The 16,671-nt window shown below is 40.8% G+C and overlaps 1 protein-coding gene and 1 long non-coding RNA gene across 2 annotated transcripts in view; one reads left to right on the top strand and one right to left on the bottom strand.

Moving 5' to 3' along the window:
* Window positions 1-16,671, top strand: part of LOC125299344 (neurogenic locus notch homolog protein 1-like) — a 104,536-nt gene that overhangs the window by 79,140 nt on the left and 8,725 nt on the right. The window contains exons 9-16 of the mRNA XM_048250586.1: window positions 3,757-3,897; window positions 5,767-5,916; window positions 9,332-9,490; window positions 9,702-9,842; window positions 10,030-10,170; window positions 11,009-11,158; window positions 11,381-11,539; window positions 13,925-14,065. Of these exons, the coding sequence (XP_048106543.1) occupies window positions 3,757-3,897; window positions 5,767-5,916; window positions 9,332-9,490; window positions 9,702-9,842; window positions 10,030-10,170; window positions 11,009-11,158; window positions 11,381-11,539; window positions 13,925-14,065 (1,182 nt within the window). The remainder of the gene's footprint in view (window positions 1-3,756; window positions 3,898-5,766; window positions 5,917-9,331; window positions 9,491-9,701; window positions 9,843-10,029; window positions 10,171-11,008; window positions 11,159-11,380; window positions 11,540-13,924; window positions 14,066-16,671) is intronic.
* Window positions 11,775-12,911, bottom strand: LOC125299136. The gene is made up of 3 exons (XR_007194324.1): window positions 12,682-12,911; window positions 12,526-12,599; window positions 11,775-12,279 (listed from the first exon to the last, which is right to left on the bottom strand). It is a non-coding gene; the product is annotated as an uncharacterized LOC125299136 (long non-coding RNA).

Below are 16,671 nucleotides of genomic sequence, written 5' to 3'. Positions count from 1 at the left end.
TGCCGATAATGGACATATATCAATTTTAGTCCTACTGGACCTCAGTGCTGCCTTCGACACCATAGACCATGACATACTACTTCACATGCTTGAACATTTGATAGGCATTAAAGACTCAGCACTCGCTTGGTTTAGATCATACCTTTCTAACCGCAGACAATTTGTACAAGTCCACAATAAGCCGTCTATCCAGACTATGGTAAAATATGGGGTGCCTCAAGGCTCAGTACTAGGGCCCCTGTTATTTTCTCTCTATATGCTTCCCCTAGGCTCTGAAATTAGGAAACATGGCATTAAATTTCATTCTTACAATTTCAATCTTTCATTCTACACAACTATACCTTTCCGTAAAAAATGACGAATAAACTCCGTTAGCCAAACTTGACACAATGTATAAGAGATATAAAGACATGGATGACAAATAATTTCCTGCTTTTGAACTCCGATAAAACAGAAGTCATGGTTGTAGGTCCTAAAAAGATGAGGAATATCCTATCCTCATCACAGGCTACATTTACTGATCTTCGACTATCCTCATCCACAAGTGTTAAAAATTTAGGAATTACAATTGACCAAGACCTATCACTTAAAACAGATTACCAAAACTTCATTCTATCACTTAAGGAACATTTCAAAGATAAGGAAGTCCTTATCCTTACCAGACGCTGAAAAATTAATCCATGCTTTTGTAACCTCAAGGATTGATTATTGCAACGCTCTGTATGCTGGCTGCAATAACACCTGTCTAAAGAGCTTACAGCTTATACAAAATGCAGCTGCTCGCACACTCACTAGAACTAAAAAATATGAACATATTTCCCCTATCCTGGCATCTTTATATTGGCTGCCTGTTAAAAGTCGCATTGACTTCAAAGTATTACTTCTAACTTAAAATCTAGACTTAAAACATACCTCTTTACTGCCTCCCATAGTTAGGTATGGTGCGGTGTGGAACTTCACCCATCTCGGGGATTTTGGAATGGACCACCCTGCTGAGTCCTCGTGTGACTGGCACCCCAGTCGCGCGTGAGATGGTGGTCACTGACCATACCTGCGCTGGTGTCGACTACCCCTCACCATGCCTTAGTTATGCAGCTATAGCATAGTGCTATCATGGACTTCTCATGTGCCACGCCGTACAACCCCCTCCCCTCTCCTCTCTCCCCTACCCTCTTTCTCTCAACTCTCCCTCTCTTGCCCATTCTCACTATGATTTACTGTAACAATATAAAGCACCACTGATCACTTCTTGACATTAACCACATTGATTTCAAGTAATACTAACCCATTCTAAATCTCTCTTTCTTCTTCCTTACTGTACCTCACTTGTGAGGTATATCATCACCAGTCATCAACCATCCGTGTGCCTGGCCCTCCTCTTACCCATCCCACCTGAAGTCCCATCCTTGACTGTTGAATTACTTTCCCCCTACCTGGATTCCTGGCCCGTACAGCCCCATCACCTGCCTATGACAACTCTGCCCGGATTCTGGCCTGTCTGCTGACCCACCACTGGCCCCCTCACAACTTTCTTTCCTGGACAATTCCGACGCCGGACTTATGCACTTTCTCTCACTAAATCATGATTATGCTTTATCATACCGGATACGTAATCATCCCACCTTTTGTAACTTTCACCTCAGGTGCTTTAAACACCATGTCCTATTCTCCACACCTGACTGTCATATGCATTTGTCATTGTTTATAGACCTTACTGTCCGTATTGACCCTAGGCAGATTGGTTAGGCACTTGAGTCGTGGATCTGCTCGAGGTTTCTTCCTATATGTATCTCCAATTCTAGGGAGTTTTTCCTCGCTCCTGTTACCCATGGGCCTTCCTTCTTTCTTTCTTACTTTTCTTTTCTCCCTCTTTTCTTTTTCTCTGATTGCCTACATTCTGTAAAGCGCCATGATACATGTGTAATGTTTTGGTGCTACAGAAGCACCATAACATGTATATAAGCACAATAAATTGAAATTAAATTAAATTGAAAGTAACCTGTGGAAATATACAGCCATAGGAAACATGAAAGTGGGACTCAAAAAAGAAAAATGCAGGCTCATAAACAAGAGAGAGCTTCAGAGCTACTGTTAGTGCTTTGCAACAGAGACACAGGGCCTGTAATGAGATCTGCACACACTTTGGTTTTCTCACACAACTCTGGAATCTCTCCTCCAGTGAAATACGCAAAGCAAGTCTCAAATTGCAGGGTGAGGATGCCGATCTACATGTTTGTTTCAAAAGATTGCCTGCTCAGTTAAAAAAACAAACAAAAAAATGTTAAGCTACACTTTAAGCCAAGTTACTAAATTACGCCCTCCAGCATCTTGAAATTCTGGTCCAAGTAGCCATACTGTCCTACATACATACTTTCCACCCATTACAGAGGCCACTTTGCAAGCATGTTTTGCTTCTTTAATTCATTATGACAGCTTATGAAGTTGTTAAGGTAACAGGTAAAAAATGCGATGTGGGCCGAAAAGCCGCAATATATAATACAGAGGGTCATGTGTGTTCCATTATAACTGAATAGCAATATAACTGAAAAACTTCTTTATTTTGATTTATTTCTTTTGATTCTTGGACCTTTTACAGATGTAAATGAATGTGATTGGGATCCATGTGGTCTGAACTCCACCTGCTCCAACAACACTGGCAGCTACAACTGTTCTTGCTGGAGAGGATACACCCCAATCAACTCATCTCTGCCTATTAACACCAGCAATCCATGTGTTGGTATGCGAGTTTTAGTGTCTGAATTTTCATGTGGCTATGTGTGCAAAAGTTTTAAAAATACGGTGATTCATGACAATAGAAAATGTACTACATCTTCTTATTTCCTTGCATTCCTTGGAAACCACTGTGGCATTGAGTAGATTGCAACCCAAATTTATTCCGAAACAGAAATAAATATTTTTAACAAAAACACTTTTTTTTTTTAGAAGTGGGTTATTCCAGTTAACTTTTAACTCCATTTTAGCTATAGGCCAGCTATAGGTTAGCTATAGGCTAAATGGAAAAACCCAGTTCCAGTGAATTATGCTAAACTAGGCTAACAGTGTCAGATTGGGTTATAGAGTAGCACATGTCTCCGGGGTGGCGACAGCCAAATTGCAAGGCTGGTTCTCAGCCTGCGGGGTGCTGCAGTTTCTTTACCATCGCCATTACTTGGGAGCTGTTATATTTAGGTAAAAAACTTGCATAGGGTGCCTTTAAAATGCCCAGGTATTTCATGGAGTTCATGATACTAGGGCCATACCAGACCCTCCACCATATTTATCTTTATGCATTGGGTTCTTCTCGGTGTAGTCCTTCTTCTTTCCAACAAGCGCTGTGGGGGCAAGATAAACATGAGTCTTTGTCCAAGTAAGTTGATTCAGCGGCTACTTACGTATTCCTCTTCATCCCTAGAGGGGATTGAGGCTTTCACAACAGCTCTCCATTTGTCTCGGTCATATGCAGCTCTTTTGTAAGGAGCCCCAAAAGGGACAGGGCGAAAATAATTTTTTATAGGTGGAAATTTATCATTTGCATTCATTGCACTTCTTGATCTCCACCACTAGCAGCTCATGATCAGATCCACAACTCTATAAAAGTTGTTTGCCATCTTCTGGCAAAAGTGATATGGTCTTATCTGTGTTTTTGTCCATGTTGTTTTGTGAATGTTCTTGTGCTGGAATATAGTTCCACCAATCACCATGTTGTTGTGAGTACAAAAGTCATATGTTTTTTTTTCTCCAATTTCATCATGATAGATATAAATGAATGTGACTTTGATCCATGTGGTCCAAACTCCACCTGCTCCAACATCATTGGCAGCTACAACTGCTCTTGCTGGAGAGGATATGCTCCAACAAACTCGTCTCTGCCTATTAGCAGCAGCAACCCCTGCATAGGTGTGTTCCTCACTCTGTATAATGTCCTCATTTCACTTGTATTCTTAGTGGTGTTTAAAGAATTAGTTTGAGGTAAACACAACCTAGGGTCTATTGATGTATGACAACAACTTCACACTTTCATTTGGGGGCCAAATTACGTTGATCTGAGGAGTTTGGAGATACTGTAGAGCGTTGTTTACATGAGCAATGAAATGGGTTATAGATTGTAGTAGTGGGCATGGAGCCACGTCAAAATAAATCACTATTTTAAAAATAGCCTTATACTTCGGTGGTAGTGTGGAAAGGATCTATACAGACAGATTGAAGTATTTTAAACTTTGAAGGACAGACATGTCCTTCTGTCCTTACATGTGGTCTGAACTCCACCTGTGCCAACACCATTGGCAGCTACAACTGTTCTTGCTGGACAGGATACACCCCAACAAACACATTTTTGCCCATTAACACCAGCAATCCATGCATAGGTATCTAGCTCTTTATTTTGATTTCATTGTATCTGGATTTTTCCAGGCTACAGATACGTGGCCAAAGTATAACAAATATTCAAACAATTTGGTTTTGCATTTGCATGCCCGGTCTGATTTCTGAGTATGCCTTTGTTTGGCTACATTACCATGGCTCCATGTGGTCATGTAAACAAAATTCAAACCAAAACACCCACACCTTAGACAAAGCTATGCCACTTTGTAACTACAGTAAATAAGTCAGTCTTTGCTCCTTTCCACACCCAATGCCACCTTCTATCCCTGCCCGACTGCCATCGCCATACCACCCGCCCACCCCCTCTGTCTCTCTCTCTCTGTAGGCCACTCTGAATGCATCAGAGTAAAAACATTAGAAATATTATCACTACACAAGTCTCTTGCATGATGTTCAGGAATGGACAACTAACCATTTCTGATCTGAATGGCAAATCAAGAAATATTGACTAACCTCTTGTAGACCCTGCATAGTGTGACGAATTTCCAGTATACTAGCATCATAGTTGATTGATAGCGGTCACAGATCGACCCACTTTCACCAGAAACATGTTTTTTCTGTCTTCATACAATTACTGACACATTTAGGGAAATATTGTTTGTCGCCGCAATTACAGTTACAGTGAGTGTAAACAGACATTAATATTACCGCTTCAAACAAGTCTTTGCAAGAATTGGTATGGTGTTAGAGATGTCCCATCAACAGCTGATGGGAACAGATCCTAACTTTATACAATAGGCTTTTGGGTAGTTACAGTATGTGAAGAATGTATGTAATTGTTAAGTTCACTTTGTTGTAGCTAGTCTCAGCCCTTTACCTCCTGTAGAAGGTAGTGCATAATTTCATCACCAAGTCAAGGGGGGCATGTCCCCCCTCAAAGTATATTACGGCCTTGGCATATACCGTATTCATAGTCATTCTTAAAATCGTTCCTGTGTATAGAGGGATTATTTACTAAATAAATTCTGCATTTTTACCCACATAAATTAGTTTTTTTCTCTTATAGATGTAAATGAATGTGACTTTGATGCATGTGGTCAAAACTCCACCTGCTCCAACATCATTGGCTTGCTACAACTGCGCTTTGCTGGAGGATGCGGCTCCAACAAACTCGTCTCTGCCTATTAGCAGCAGCAACCCCTGCATAGGTGTGTTCCCCACCTTGTATAATGTCCTCATTTCACCTGTATTGATGTACTCTTTCAAATCGTAGTGCTCATAGTGCTCGTTTTGTGCAGCTCCACTGAAGAGTTATCTAAGACATAATTATTCTGTAAAGAAGCAAGGAAGTATTTTAGTTCCAAACACAATGCATGCAGTGTATTGCTATTATTTCTTTTTTTGACAATGACACAGTTGTATTTTTGCATTCTGGGACTGTTACAGGTCCTGTTCAACTGTACAAGTACAGGGTTGAGATTGAGATGGAAACAGTAGATGCTGACCAACTGAAGATGGAGTTGTCTGAACTTGACCTTCCTCTCCCACTCGCAACAACTGAACAAGTTGAGATCACTGACATCAATGTCACAACAGGTGAGAATAACATCTCATTGAAAAAAGAAAAAGTAAAGATGAATTGATTTGCATTTCATTGACTGAAATAAGTGTATTTAATTATAGACTGTTCATTTCTTTGTCAGTGGGCAAACATAGAAAATCAATAGGATCAAATAATTATTTCCTCCACTGTATATATGTGTTTCATTAATTGACATTTTGGTCCTCTGAAACGCTCAAGAAAGCATCATGAATGTGTGCTCACCGTATACGTATTTATACAACAATTGGGTTCTATGGAACTATTTATTATGACCGCCGGCCTTGGCGGTCAGTCAGATTTTTGTTTGTTCTTTTTTAGCATGTCCAAATTTCCGTCCAAAGATTCCAGGGACACTGAAAGACCGGGGTAGAGCCGAAACTTGGTGGGCATGTAACCCCATATGGATAGCATGGAACCATCGTTTTTCGTTTTGATCTGTAGCCCCAGCTGGACTGCACCCCGAAAGGAGGGTAGGGCAGACACAGTTTTCTGTGAATATCTCGAGACCGTAAGGTTTAGGAGGACCATTTTTTTTGTATGTTGATCTCAAGGGGCCATGTCAACCCATTCCATAACCACTCATTTCATGTATAGCGCCACCTAGTTAAACACAAAAAAGTAAAAATGAGGTGATGTAATCACAGGTATCTGTGACCTAACATAGTCAAAACTGCGCGAAATTGGAAGTGTAGGATCATTATGACACCCTCTGAATGCACGCCAAGTTTCGTGGAATTCCGTTCATGGGGGGCTACATAATAAATTAATTTATGTTACTATACACCAACTGGCCTGTAGGTGGCCGGAGACAGTTTTCTGTGAATATCTCGAGAATCGTAGGGCCTAGGAGGTCCACCTTTTTTTTGTATGTTGGTCTTAAGAGGGCATGTCAACCCATCCCATTACCACTTATTTCATGTATAGCGCCACCTAGTTAAAAATTAAAAAGCAAAAAATTAGGTGTTTTCATCACAATATCTCTGGATGACATGGTCAAAACTGCACGAAATTGAAAGTGTAGGATCATTATGACACCCTCCGAATGCATGCCAAGTTTTGTGTACTTTCGTTCATGGGGGGCCTTACAATAAAATAATTTATGTGTACATTTCGTGACCGTGTACTTGTGTACAACAAGGATTCCCGGGACACTGAAAGACTGGGGTACACGAAACTTGGTGGGCATGTAACCCCACATGGATAGCATGGAACCATCGTTTTTCGTTTTGATCTGTAGCCCCCCCGCTGTACTGGACCCCCCGAAAGGAGGGTAGGGCAGACACAGTTTTCTGTGAATATCTTGAGAACCGTAGGGCCTAGGATGACCAATTTTTTTCGTATGTTTGCCTCCAGGGGTCATGTTAACCCATTCCATGTGCACACATGTGCATAAACAGATACACACGCACACGCATACATTCACAGTAATCATACGTATGACACATACTCACACAGTAGACATATGTACGCATGCATGCACATGTACAAACACACATACGCAGGCAAACACACAAGCACGCACACACACATAAACATAAACGTGTACACGCACACATGCACACAATTCAAGAATTTCTCAGAATTATGAACAGGCAAGATGGGGGTGGGGTTGTATAAAATGAATTTTACATGTGAAATCTATGAACTAATCATGTTTTGGTACTTGTTGTCTAGCAGATACCAGTGAGAATTGAGTGTGGATAATGCAATTTAGTGAGACAGTTAGAATCATACAGGCCTTTCAGCGTGATTTATTTTTGTGGAAAAAATGTGCTGGACTGGGCGGCGGTCATATTTTGTACCGCTCTGCGGTACATCTAGTTGATGGGGAAGTAACCTACATCACATAAGCTTCAAATACGCTACACGTTATCTGGGTAGCCTAGTTATAAAGTTAAATGTTGCTGGCTTCGTTTGTCACGAAGAGACCGCGCATCAGGCTACTTAGCCTACTAAACGAGACCGTAACCGAGGTATAGGCTATGAGTCTATGATATCAAAACGGTTGTCTAGGTTAGCAGCAAGTTATTAACCATGCCTTGTTTTTAGTGCATCGTAGATGCTTGTGTTCATGGCCATTCATATATATCGATGGGGAAGTTCATCACATAGCCTACAAATACACATCATGTTATCTTTGTAGTTAGAAAGTTTAATGTTAGAGAGGTGAATGTTGCCAGCTTCATAGTAGGTTCACGAAGTGACCACGCGCCAGGCTACTGAAGGAGACCGTAACCGAGGGTATGAGTCTAATCAAACGGGTGTTATCGCAAGTTTGAGTTATCAACCGATCGCAGAAACCTATTTGTTTCTCGTGCATTAGGTGACTGTGTAGCCTACATAGAGGTTCATAGGCTACATTACCGATGGATATAAAATACAAATACACGTCATGTTATCTTGGTAGTTATGTTAAATGAGATGTTTGTTGGTAGGCTGTGAGGACTGTACAACAGGTTAGAGACCGTAACCGTGCTAATGCATAAGCCTTTATGTTTCGTGCATCTTGGAATTGTTCATTGAAATCCATATCCTAAATTACAAAGGGGGGAAATATTATATGACAGGCTATGTTATCTTGGTAGTTAAGTTAAATGTTAGAAGTGAATAGGCTATTGGTAGGCTCACGAGGACACCGCGCGCACAGCTGACTACTGAACAAGACCGAATGTAGGCTAACCATGGGCAGTGCTTCAGTCTAGTGTAGGTCAATATGAGTGTGTATATCAGCTAATTTCAGAGACACGAAGAGCATGACATTTGCAGCTTGAGGCTACATGTCTTGGAGCGATATGGCGGGGGAAGTAACGCGCGATATAACCCCCCCGTCGCGCGAACCGGTGACCGAATCTATTAACTCGGTAGGCCAACCAACAACCGTCTGGTTGAACCGACTTGCGTATAAGAGTCGGTTGTCCCATCACTACTGGAATGTTGGTTACCTAGCAACCAAGAAGCTGTCAACGGACCCTTTCAACAAGGTAAACAAAAACAATGCTTGAACGTTCTATTTTGGCCCCAATCTACTTCCTCTGCATTAAGATAACATATGGAATGTTCAAAAGGAAGTCTTGTGGGGCCAAATATGATGCTGATAATGGAACTCTCTTGAAAGGGTCCATTGAAAAGCGAACTTTTTTTTTGATGCGTAAGAAGATGTCGAAATTAACATTTTTAAACAATAATGGGGTGTTCAGATTATTTAGTTTGTGGTAGAATTGTTGTATAAAAGCAATATAGCACTCGTGATCGTGGGATTGGTCATGGATATTCCCACGGGTGTTGTTCGGCCGTAGCCACGAGGCCGAGCAACTATATTGCTTAAATAAATTATGAAATCAATGGACAGTTAGTCACACTGCTTTACATCCATAACATAAGAGTAACTGATTGTCCATCATCCATCAGTGTGTTACTCAAACACGAGTGGATATCGGTGTGTCTGTGAGGAGCAGTATGCCTGGCCCCATGACAGCTGTATCACTTATGGAGCCTGTGATGAGTTCAGCGAAGGCACCTGTGGATGTCTTAATGGTTTACCGACAAATGGGCCGTTCTGCCAGAGAGGTTGGTTCATATACCCTTTCATTTACTTGAGCTGTTGCCCAGGTGTGGTATGCAAAGCCACAAAGTATTGAATTCAATTTAAAATTCAGGTCAGAAGGTCAGAAGATCCAGGTCAGAAGATTTCATATATTTTCTACACACATATCTATAACTTGTTTGTTCCTACATTAGTTTCCCAATCTGTTGTCCATGTTTTTTTCACTGTTGATAGATGTAAATGAATGCGACTTTGATCCATGTGGTCTGAACTCCACCTGTGCCAACACCATTGGCAGCTACAACTGTTCTTGCTGGAGAGGATACACCCCAACAAACACATCTTTGCCCATTAACACCAGCAATCCATGCATAGGTATCTAGCTCTTTATTTTGATTTCATTGTGTAACTAATGTTTTGCCTCAAGTGTGTGTTTCTGTGTGTAAAGCCTCTCTGGGACTATTACCATGTCCCATATTCATAGTCCCTCTTAAAAGAGTTATTTACTCAATAAATTCAGTATTTTTGTCCAAATAAATTAGAGGTTATTTTTTCTTTATAGATATAAATGAATGTGACTTTGATGCATGTGGTCTAAACTCCACCTGCTCCAACTCGGTTGGCAGCTACAACTGCTCTTGCTGGAGAGGATACGCTCCAACAAACTCGTCTCTGCCTATTAGCAGCAGCAACCCCTGCATAGGTGTGTTCCTCACTCTGTATAATGTCCTCATTTCACTTGTATTCTTAGTGGTGTTTAAAGAATTAGTTTGAGGTAAACACAACCTAGGGTCTATTGATGTATGACAACAACTTCACACTTTCATTTGGGGGCCAAATTACGTTGATCTGAGGAGTTTGGAGATACTGTAGAGCGTTGTTTACATGAGCAATGAAATGGGTTATAGATTGTAGTAGTGGGCATGGAGCCATGTCAAAATAAATCGTTATTTTAAAAATAGCCTTATACTTCGGTGGTAGTGTGGAAAGGATCTATACAGACAGATTGAAGTATTTTAAACTTTGAAGGACAGACATGTTACAATATGGGCTGTAAATTAAGTCAGTGTAATTACCTTCCTCGGTGTTGTGGTAGCTTCTTGCAGCGGTGCGCATACTTTATATGGTTGAACGGGATGCATGTATACAATACAAATATGAGTTACGTTCAACCAGATCTGCGTATTTGCGCAACACTGCAGGAGGTCAAATGTGCCCACTGATTTGAAGCTACCATATTGAACCTGGTCAGTGGTTTGAAAATTGCTATTTATTTTGATGTAGCTCTATGCCTGTTGCTAATGCAAATAATGTTGTAGCTCAAAACTCCTCCGATTAATGTAAGTTTACTGCCAAATAAAATGTTTAACTCATTATTATTCATAAATAGACCCCTAGATTGTGTTTACAGCAAACCAATCCTTTAAGCAATATGGCTCAAGGCAGAGTTGGGTGGGTAAAGGAAATACCTTTAGATGTGGTTTTGCCATATAAGGCATAAGGAAAGACACTGTTGCATTCTGCATTACTATCCCTTACAGGACCTACAGAAGTGTACACATATGAGCTTGATCTTGTGATGAGAACAGTAGATGCTGACCAACTAAAGATGGAGTTGTCTGAACTTGACCTTCCTCTCCCACTCACAACAACTGAACAAATTGATATCACTAACATCAATGTCACAACAGGTGAGAATAACATCAGATTGAAAATGCATTTTGTATTGACAAATGACGTTACGTAAGTACGTACTTGACATATTATTCATACTATATTCACATAGTTGTATGTGCACCAGAAAGCCTCATGAAAGTTTCATTACTGTATACAAATAATGAAATCAAGTTTCAGTGAGTCGTGCGTCTCCACAACCATAACATGATAGTACCTTATTGTCCATCGTCCATCAGTGTGTTACTCAAACACGAGTGGATATCGGTGTGTCTGTGAGGAGCAGTATGCCTGGCCCCATGACAGCTGTATCACTTATGGAGCCTGTGATGAGTTCAGCGAAGGCACCTGTGGATGTCTTCATGGTTTACCGACAAACGGACCGTTCTGCCAGAGAGGTCGGTTCATATACCCTTTCATTTACTTGAGCTGTTGCACAGGTTTGGTACATTATGCAAAGCCACAAAGGATTGAATTCAATTTAAAATTGAGTATGTCAGTAAAGATATGAGCAAGTGTAGCACTCGGCTCAATTTACTATATTCTAGGTTATGTCTAGTTACTTGGACCAGAATCAGAAGTTTCTAGATAAGACTACTGGAGGTAGATGGATGCAACAAGCTAAAGTTTATGTTAGAATAATGATGACATTTAATAAGTAAAAGGAGTGAATGAATAAAATGGTATAAATAACAATAAGTACAATGAATAGATTGAAATAAATAGAATACAAAGTGCAGTGCAGTAAATAACAATATCAGATGTTCTATATACGGTTCTATATTCGGGTGCACCCTTATCTTACCTAAGTTCTAAAATATTCAATGTGATCTTTCAATGGTACAAGAAAATAAAAATATATACAATAAATATTCAGTGTATTATAGTATGTATGTGTATCAATTCAACAAAATGTATTATCAATATCAACGATCAATGTGTCACAATCAATTAATTCAGTTCATTCAGAAGTTATCAGGAGGTTAAGTCAGGGAATAGTCAAAAGGTCAGTCTGGGTCAGTCTTACAGTCCTACCACAGTGGTGTGAAGGGAAATGAAAGGTGAAGGCAAGTTCAGATTCGGGATTCTGGGAGGCTCGCCATCAATTCAGATCTTTTATCCACTATAAAAACCTGACCTGTAAATATACAGGCCAGAAACAATCATGTATCCAGGTCTCAGAGTACAAAACATCCAATAAATATAGTCACATCAAATAAATTAAATCAATAAATAAATTATATGAAACTGGTCTATGTTAAAAGGTTTATTAAACATTACCGGAGTTCAAGCTAGCGTTAGGCTTTTATGGTGCTGCACCAGCAGTAGCTCTAGTAGCAAACCTAGCTTAGCATAAACTTTTAACGGAAAAAAACGAACTCACCGAAGCCAGCATTAGATGCAGTACAGGCAGTTCAGAAAGTTGCAGTTCTGTTTGAAGTTTTGTCTTCTGGATGTCTACGATCATAATTATGTCTACATTACTATTTATGTATTTAGTCTTGTTCTAATCTTGTAGATATTTCAGTTAAATATGTACCTTCAATCCATTCGATTTAACGTTAGTCCTGTCAATCGTTTTCCCTCCGGTCAGGTTTATGTTCTCGTTCAGGTTTCTTTTCTCTTCTTATTGAGTTCTTATTGATAGATTATTCTCGTTGGTTCGTGTCTTTCGTTTGATTTCATTCAAAAGTTTTTCTGTGGTTGCTGTGGAGACGCAGGGGTCGCGCTCTCATTGGCCAGCTGGCTTTTAGAAGTTAACCCTTTATGCACTGGGCTACACAAGGCAAAAAACAGCCACACTTGCCACAAAAATGTTTTTGGGCCCTTTCAATCAGCCTGTGCATCCAGGTCAGAAGATTTCATATATTTTCTACACACATATCTGTAATTTGTTTGTTCCTACATTAGTTTCCCAATCTTACATCATCACTGTCATCACTTCACATACATACAGCACACTGCTTGCTACAGTAAGCCTCCTCTACATACTTGCTGCACACTGCCCCCCCCCCCACACATACACAGCACATTGTCTTCAGGATCTTCTCCAACACACATCCTCTACATACTTACAGCACACTGCCCCCACCTACCCACCTACACACTACACACACACACACACACAGTCACTGCTCCACTCCTCCCCCCACACACACATCTTCACTGTCATCACTCACATACATTACATACAGTACTCTGCTTGCAATAGTAAGTCCCTGCCCCCCTACATACACAGCACATTATTTCATCAGGAAGCTTCTCCAACACACATCCCCAACATACTTACAGCACACTGCCCCCAATACACAGCACATTGTCTCATGAGGAAGCTTCTCCAACACACATATTGCACACTGCCCTCTCCCCCACATACACAGCACACTATCCCATCTCCCCTGTCATCCCCCAACACACACACCAAGACCCCTGGCAGTTGGGTTAGCCCCCTTGAGCCGTGGATCTGCCCAAGGTTTCTTCCTTGGTAAGGGAGTTTTTCCTTGCCCCTGTTGCCTTGGGTGCTCCTTGTTGGTGCCCCCACCCAATCCCAATCCTCCCCCACCTTTTTATGCAGCCCTTGCCACTTAATCTACTAAACCCCTCTTCTACTGCACTTTTAACCCCCATTAATGCACAAATAGGCTGACACCAGACATAATTTCACTGCATTTCTTACTTCCAGTAACTATATGCATGTGACAATAAACTTCCTTGTATCCTTGTATCCTTGTATCCTTGTATCCTTGTATCCTTGTTGTCTTTGTTTTTTTCACTGTTGATAGATGTAAATGAATGCGACTTTGATCCATGTGGTCTGAACTCCACCTGTGCCAACACCATTGGCAGCTACAACTGTTCTTGCTGGAGAGGATACACCCCAACAAACACATCTTTGCCCATTAACACCAGCAATCCATGCATAGGTATCTAGCTCTTTATTTTGATTTCATTGTGTAACTAATTTTTTGCCTCAAGTGTGTGTTTCTGTGTGTACAGTGGGCATCGCTTTCAAATGGCCACTTCAGTCGCGCATTACGAGGCGTGAAGCTTTAGTACCACTTTCAGCCACTGTGCGTCGCTCTGCCACTGTACATCACTCTGCCTGCCGCCCCTTCTGAAAAAGCTCTATTTACCTCGATTTAGGCTACTTGGGCATGGCTTAAGGTTTGACTACACGGTGGTAACGGAAATCGAAATTTGCTGTCTACATTATTGTCAGTGTTGGGTTAGAGACTTTCTAATGAGGAGACACAGCACTCAAAAAATACTCCATAGAAATGCATGGGGCTAGTTTGTCACGCCAAAATGGCCGTTGTCTACACATATCCCACCCCTTCCTCGGCAAAACGTCGACATCTGAATACATTGAGCCAATCATATGGTGTGTTGTGAAGACATCGTGCCAATCATGTGTTGTGATCTCGCTGCTGGAGCAAGATTGGTGTCGTGAAGCCTTGCGCACGCGCAGTTCGACCCAAAGACTGTGCCCGATGAGTGCCCATAAAACGTTGGTATATGGCCGCCGAGTGGAGGGACTTGCCTAAAAGGACTTTGACGCAACTACGCAAATCAAAACAGTGGTGTGATAATTGAGCCAGTAGAGAAATAACTGTTCAGAATTAATCTGTAGCCTTGGGTAGGCTTCTGCGACGTTTTTAACAGGCTACGCTATAGAGGCTTAGACAACTATGACCCACGTTTTGGTTTCGTAAATTAATTTGCCCTACTTCTTGACTGCAATGTAGTCAATTGACTGCTTGACATGTCATTTTTATTTTTCTGTACAATAAACAAATACATCTGCTTTATGCCGCAGAATTACATTCATATTTGGAACTTACATAGTCCAATGCATCGTTACACTACGTTAGTGTTTCCCAAAACCATAGTAGCAACGAACGTTCGCAACCACTATCGTAAAGTTGTGTAGTTACAACTACACCTCTTGACCTGTGGTAGAATGCTAGTAGAAGCATAGTTCCAGGGATCTTCATGTCAAAGACGTCACTGACGCCAGTTATTTGTTTGCAAATTAATAATTATAAATATATTTAGGTTTCTAATTGATATTTACACTTCTAACCACCATACATCCATATTTTAAAATGCCCAAGGCAGAAAATACATAAATTAAAAGTCAATTTGCAGCCATGTACACGTAAGTAAAAGTCACACACCTGCAGATAATAATAAGGTGGTGTGCACTTTTTGACGAGTCAGCTGAGAATATGTAGCCTTTGATTTTCATGGAGGGGGGTCCTTGTTAGTTTAAGCAAACCAAGCCAAGAAGGCTGATTCTGATTTTGATAATATGATCTGCACAAAAGATAAACTTAGGTAAACAACGATGTCAATATTGTTGTCAAAATCTTAACCCAGATTCGAACTCTTGGACAGGGGACTGGTAACTGCTGTGCAACGGTGGCTGTCATCTGCCGGCCTTAACGCAATGCGCCACAGAAGTATGTGCAGGTGCCCATGCACATGCTACTAAAGGTCATTAACCACCTAAATCCAGACTACTGAAGTTTGGAAACTATCATGGTTCAAACTTACAGTACTATGTAAGTACGACAGTTTTGGGAAACAGCCATAACTTACATGTTGGTTAGTTGAACGATGCATCCTGTTAGTAAAAAGCTAACCTCCGTAGTTGTACGGGAAACTCACCCCAGATCAGCTTGTAGGCCATTAGCAATCTGTTTATTTTATTTTATGAAGCCTACACAGTAGATCACATGCCACATTCTCACTTTCAATAGACAGATGCAATAGCCAATGGCCAAGTATTGAGTATAAAGCAATTAAGATAGTACCCTATACAAAAAGTACTTCATACTATCATAAAAATTCGTTAAAACGAATAGCATTTTGCAACTTGACAAAACACTGGATTAAATATCGTAGGCACAGGAGAAAACTTGTACATCCATTGGCCCGTGGGGAGATGACATGCCAGTTGCCTCTCCCTTCAGTGCTATGACTCGTTCGGCTGTGAGCTTGTTTCGCCAAAAAAAAAACTATTGCATATATCAATGCGTCTTTGTTCATGGGTTTGGCCTCACAGCAGAAGCTTAGACAACTATGACCCACGTTTTGGTGTCGTAATTTGCCCTGCTTATTGACTGCAATGTAGTCAATTGACTGCTTGACAGGTTATTTTTATTTTTCTGTACAATAAACAAATACATCTGCTTTATGCCGCAGAATTACGCACTTGGCCAGCCAATAGAACGGGCAAATTTTGGAGAGAATAGAGAATGTACGCACGCAAGAATCTGTAGGCTATTTGTGGCTGGTTACCAGCAAACAATGTTTAATGCATTAACTCAAGACGTCAAACATTTTCTAAACAATACAAACAGAAAGGATGCAGCAGGCAGCAAATGTAGAAGAGTCATTTCCAGTGGAAGAACAAAATGCTGAATGAAGCCCAAAGATATGAAGGCATATCTGGCAAGTTGTTATTTTTTGAAGACGTAAATGGTTGGGCTATAGGCCTATTTTGCAAGGAGACATAAAGCGTGAG

Source organism: Alosa alosa, chromosome 8, assembly GCF_017589495.1.
Source record: "Alosa alosa isolate M-15738 ecotype Scorff River chromosome 8, AALO_Geno_1.1, whole genome shotgun sequence".
NCBI classification, from domain to species: domain Eukaryota; kingdom Metazoa; phylum Chordata; class Actinopteri; order Clupeiformes; family Clupeidae; genus Alosa; species Alosa alosa.
Note: the sequence above shows the minus strand (reverse complement) of the source record. Positions and strands in the feature narration are given on the sequence as shown.